General features: G+C 48.5%; 1 protein-coding gene across 3 annotated transcripts; it reads right to left on the bottom strand.

Annotated features, from left to right (window-relative positions):
* Nucleotides 1-587: 587 nt before the first annotated feature.
* Nucleotides 588-2,436, bottom strand: DNAJC28 (DnaJ heat shock protein family (Hsp40) member C28). Of its 3 annotated transcripts, none has more exons than XM_058661687.1 (2): nt 2,314-2,436; nt 588-1,778 (listed from the first exon to the last, which is right to left on the bottom strand). In XM_058661687.1, exon 2 carries the CDS (start codon nt 1,738-1,740, stop codon nt 595-597), a length of 1,146 nt encoding a protein of 381 aa, XP_058517670.1. In that variant the 5' UTR covers nt 1,741-1,778; nt 2,314-2,436; the 3' UTR covers nt 588-594. The 3 variants fall into 3 exon arrangements, with proteins under 3 accessions (XP_058517670.1, XP_058517672.1, XP_058517671.1); XM_058661689.1 differs by lacking the exon at nt 2,314-2,436 and adding an exon at nt 2,056-2,184; XM_058661688.1 differs by lacking the exon at nt 2,314-2,436 and adding an exon at nt 1,883-2,000.
* Nucleotides 2,437-3,876: the final 1,440 nt, after the last annotated feature.

Genomic DNA, 3,876 nt, shown 5'->3' with positions numbered 1-3,876 from the left:
ATTTTCTGATCTTAACATTTTAATTCACAGGAAGGATGTCCCACAAGCCTTAGAAGCAGTTTCTAGCTTTAACAATTGCAGCAGTACAAATTTAACAAATTTGTAAAAGCAAAATAATAAAAATAATTTGAAAGTTTAATTGGTTAAATCTCATTGTACTTAGTTTTCTGATTTCTCATAATACATGTATAGGTGTATCATTAAGTACCTGTGTTTCAAAATGACAAATGATAATTGTGTTTAAGTGATTAGAACTTAAACTATACCAAGACATCTGGAATAGCCTCTCTGAATCCCAGTGCAGGCTCACTGCACCTGATGACTAACATTTAAACTCTGAAATGAATGAAGCTGCTTTCTTAGAAGTTCTCTTTCTTGCTTGCTATTCCTGGAGCAAAGCTGGGTGAAAATCCCTTTACTTTCTTGCAGCTTTCACACATATACCTTGCCAGGGATGTAATTAGTTTTGGGAAAACTTACAAAGGCATCCAGTTCTCAAATTCTCACGTTACAGCAACAGATCTTAGCATCCCCAGTGATGTCAGGGCAACTGAAAATTATGTGGGGCAATACTGGACCAGTGAACATGATTGGTCAGATTTTAATCAATTTGCACAGATTCACCCACTTAAAAACACCTGTCTTGACTGTAGCTGTTTTCTCTCTTTCTCCCTCAGTGATGTGATCCGAGTTTGGATCTGCAACTTCTTTCGCATTCATATGGGTCTCATATATTTTCTGAGCCCTGGCAATTTCTTTGTGTGCATCAAAATGAACTTTTTGCCTGGACAGGATGGGAACAATTAAATTAAAATCATTAATTCGCTTGTTTAGCTTCCCGATGTTTTCTTGAAACTGCTCGCAGACTTGGCTCCACTGCTGGCGCTCAGCTGCTGTCATGGGGTTCCCCAGCTTTTTCCTAGCATTTAAAATGGCCTCTCGGAGTTGCTCGATGGTATCCTTGATCTCCTTTTGCATTAGAATCCACTCTGGTTGGTAGCCATTGTCGATTAAGATTCTGTTCAGGTTGTGGGTCATGGGGTCAAGATAGGAACAGCCAGAAAACTTCTTTAGGGGTTTCCCTTTCCCACTGAGATTGTCAAAGTCTCCCTTGGCCATGGATTCCTGAATGAGGTCCTCCACTAGACGCTCGATGGCCTGAGTTATCTTTTGTTCTCTGCTGTGTTTCACATCCCTAACTGTGACACTGTCAGCAAAGTACTGCCCGTGTAGCTTCTGCTTCTGATAGTCCATCACCTGCTCGGTTGCCCTGTCTGCCCTAAACTGCCTATACTGTTTTTCTCGTTGACTCGGAGTCCCAAAACCAACACCTTCAAAACTTAAGTAATGCCGGTGCTGGGGCGTCTTATATTTGAATTTATCTTCTTCTTCTTCCTCTGCTTCTTCAACTTTATGCCTCCTGGCATTGCTTTGTTCCATCGCGTGGGAAAGCACTTTCCTGTAAGCTTCTTCGATTCTTATAAACGCTGCAGCATCAGCGGTCTCAGAGCCGCTGTCTGGATGGTACTGCTTCGCAAGCTTGCGAAAGGACTCCCTTACATCATCCGCAGAACATCCCTCGTCCAAATTCAGCAGCCTGTAATATTCACTGAGCTTCTTTTTGGACCTGTGGGTCAATATCATTCTACTTTGAAGGACACCAAGATGCGGAAGTGTCCTAATTGGATTAGAAATTCCCGAAGCATTGATCAGATGGGATCTTAACATCTGAGCCATCATCACACGTCACAGTACCCAGAGTTCTCCCCAGCAACGAACTGGAAGAGAACAGCAAAGAACAGGCTGAGTACAGTGGTGTTAACAACTCCTGTCTTACTTTCAGCAACAAGGGGGAAAAGCTAGGATGTCAAATCACTCGTACAAAAAGGACAGTGCTTTTTATGGCTGCTGCCTAAATTCTTGGAGCTGTATCTCACTGATGTTAAACCAAGAAATGGAACCGGCGAGGTTTCCCATGGACGTATTGTGATGTAATCTAGGTTCTACGGCTCATAAACCACAGATTTTCATGGCTGGAAAGTTCGTAGAGCTCACCCAAGCCGATCTTCGTACTTTAGGAGGAAAATGTAGGACGCAAAAATTAACACCTTAACCAAGTCACATGATAACAATGATTAGCATGGAGGCATAAAAAAGATTTTTACATATAAACGCTACAGCCGCTCCCTCGGCACTCATAGGTTTTGACCTGGGATCAGGGTCTTTCGGATTTGGCTGGGACGGCGGTGCTGTACCTGCTGCGGACCCTACCGGGGCCGGACAGTCCACCTGCACACGCCCACTCCCACTCACCTTCACCCACTAGGGGCTGGGGGCCCTCCGGCGCCGGTTCCAGGCTGAGCCCGTGCGCATGCGCACGCTGCCCGCTCCAGGGACCCGCCCCGTGCGCTCTGGGCTCGACCATCTGCTGCTTAAGGATGGGGGGCGCCTAGAGGTGCCAAAGGTAAACGTCGTACCTGGCAGAGACAGGTGACCGACGTTTCCAGAATTACCGAGAACTTCTTTTCACACATCAGAGGGACACCGACAGCACACGTCGAGAGACTCCGATCTGCCCTGGGGGACCCCCCCAGCTCCGCCCCCGCCAGCGCCCCTCCCCCCCGAACGGAGATGGTCCGGACGAATGGGATTGTAGGAAATGTAGTTCGCAGGGAGGACGGCGCGCTGGGGGCTCCGCGCGGCGCAGCCGAGGGGCAGGTGGGGTCGTGGAGTGTGGCGATTGTGGCCTAGCTTGTGGGACCCTTGGAGGCCGGGCTTGTTTGGGCAGGGAACAACAGCCCTTCGGGGTCACCTGCACAGGTGGGAGAACAGCGTGGTTCGGGCTCCCGGGGCTGCGGAGCGGATATCCCAGCCTGGGGGACCCGGGGTGTCGTGAAGTCACCGGGCACTTGGTGGACAGCTCGTGCGGAGCGGGTGTGGACGGGCCGGAGGACCAGCCCAAAACAGCGCAGCCCCCGGCCTTAAGGGAAAGTGTTGAACAAGAAAGGAAGCAAAGCTGCTTTAGGTTTTTTTCCGGAACTGAGTTGGAAGTCCTGTTTGTTCCACCTGCTGTGAGCCGTAGACAACATAGTTGTCTGTCTGTACCAGGAAGCATAAATAGTAAATGCGTATTTAACACCTGCTGGCTTCCATTGCTGTGCTAAATGCCCTCTCAGGGCCTCGTCTTTTGATCTTTACTACAGCCCCAGGAGGGCCAGACAGTTCTTTCCCCAGGTACTTATTTAGTGAAATAATAGTGTCCTCCAACTCACTGATTGGGGTGAGAATTTAAGCAGCCTCCAAACCCCTTGGCACAGTGCCTGGTGGAGAAGCATGCTGTGTCTCTTGCCAACTGTGTAGGCCCAAGGACACAGGCTTCAATTCTGAAGAGCGCTTCAATAACAAGCAGTCAGCATTAAAACAAAAAAAAAACTTCCCGTTGTGGAAGCCTACCGCCTAAAGTCCTCACCTTGAACACACTGGGATCCCATAGGGGCGCTAGTTCTAATCCCCTCGGCAGCTCCACTTCCCATCCAGCTCCGTGCTTGTGACCTGGGAAAGCAGTGGAGGACGGCCCAAAGCCTTGGGACCCTGCACCCGCGTGGGAGACCTGGAAGAGGCTCCTGGCTCCTGGCTCCTGACTTCGGATCGGCAAGTACTGGCCGTTGCGCTCACCTGGGGAGTGAATCATAGGACGGAAAATGTTTCTGTCTCTCCTCTCTGTATATCTGCTTTCCAATAAAAATAAATAAATCTTAAAAAAATAGATAAATACATTTAAAAAAAATTATATAGCTGGACAGTGGCTGGTGTTGCTCACCAGCTAGGGTGCACTGTTTACCATTCTCCCTGTCCATAAATATCTTTTTTTAGAGG

This window comes from Ochotona princeps, chromosome 3 (genome assembly GCF_030435755.1).
Source record: "Ochotona princeps isolate mOchPri1 chromosome 3, mOchPri1.hap1, whole genome shotgun sequence".
NCBI classification, from domain to species: domain Eukaryota; kingdom Metazoa; phylum Chordata; class Mammalia; order Lagomorpha; family Ochotonidae; genus Ochotona; species Ochotona princeps.
This window is presented reverse-complemented; position numbering and strand designations above follow the sequence as displayed.

Coding starts and splice junctions, on each gene's coding strand:
- DNAJC28 (XM_058661687.1), bottom strand. CDS start 1,740: ATGATGGCTCAGATGTTAAGATCCCATCTGATCAATGCTTCGGGAATT.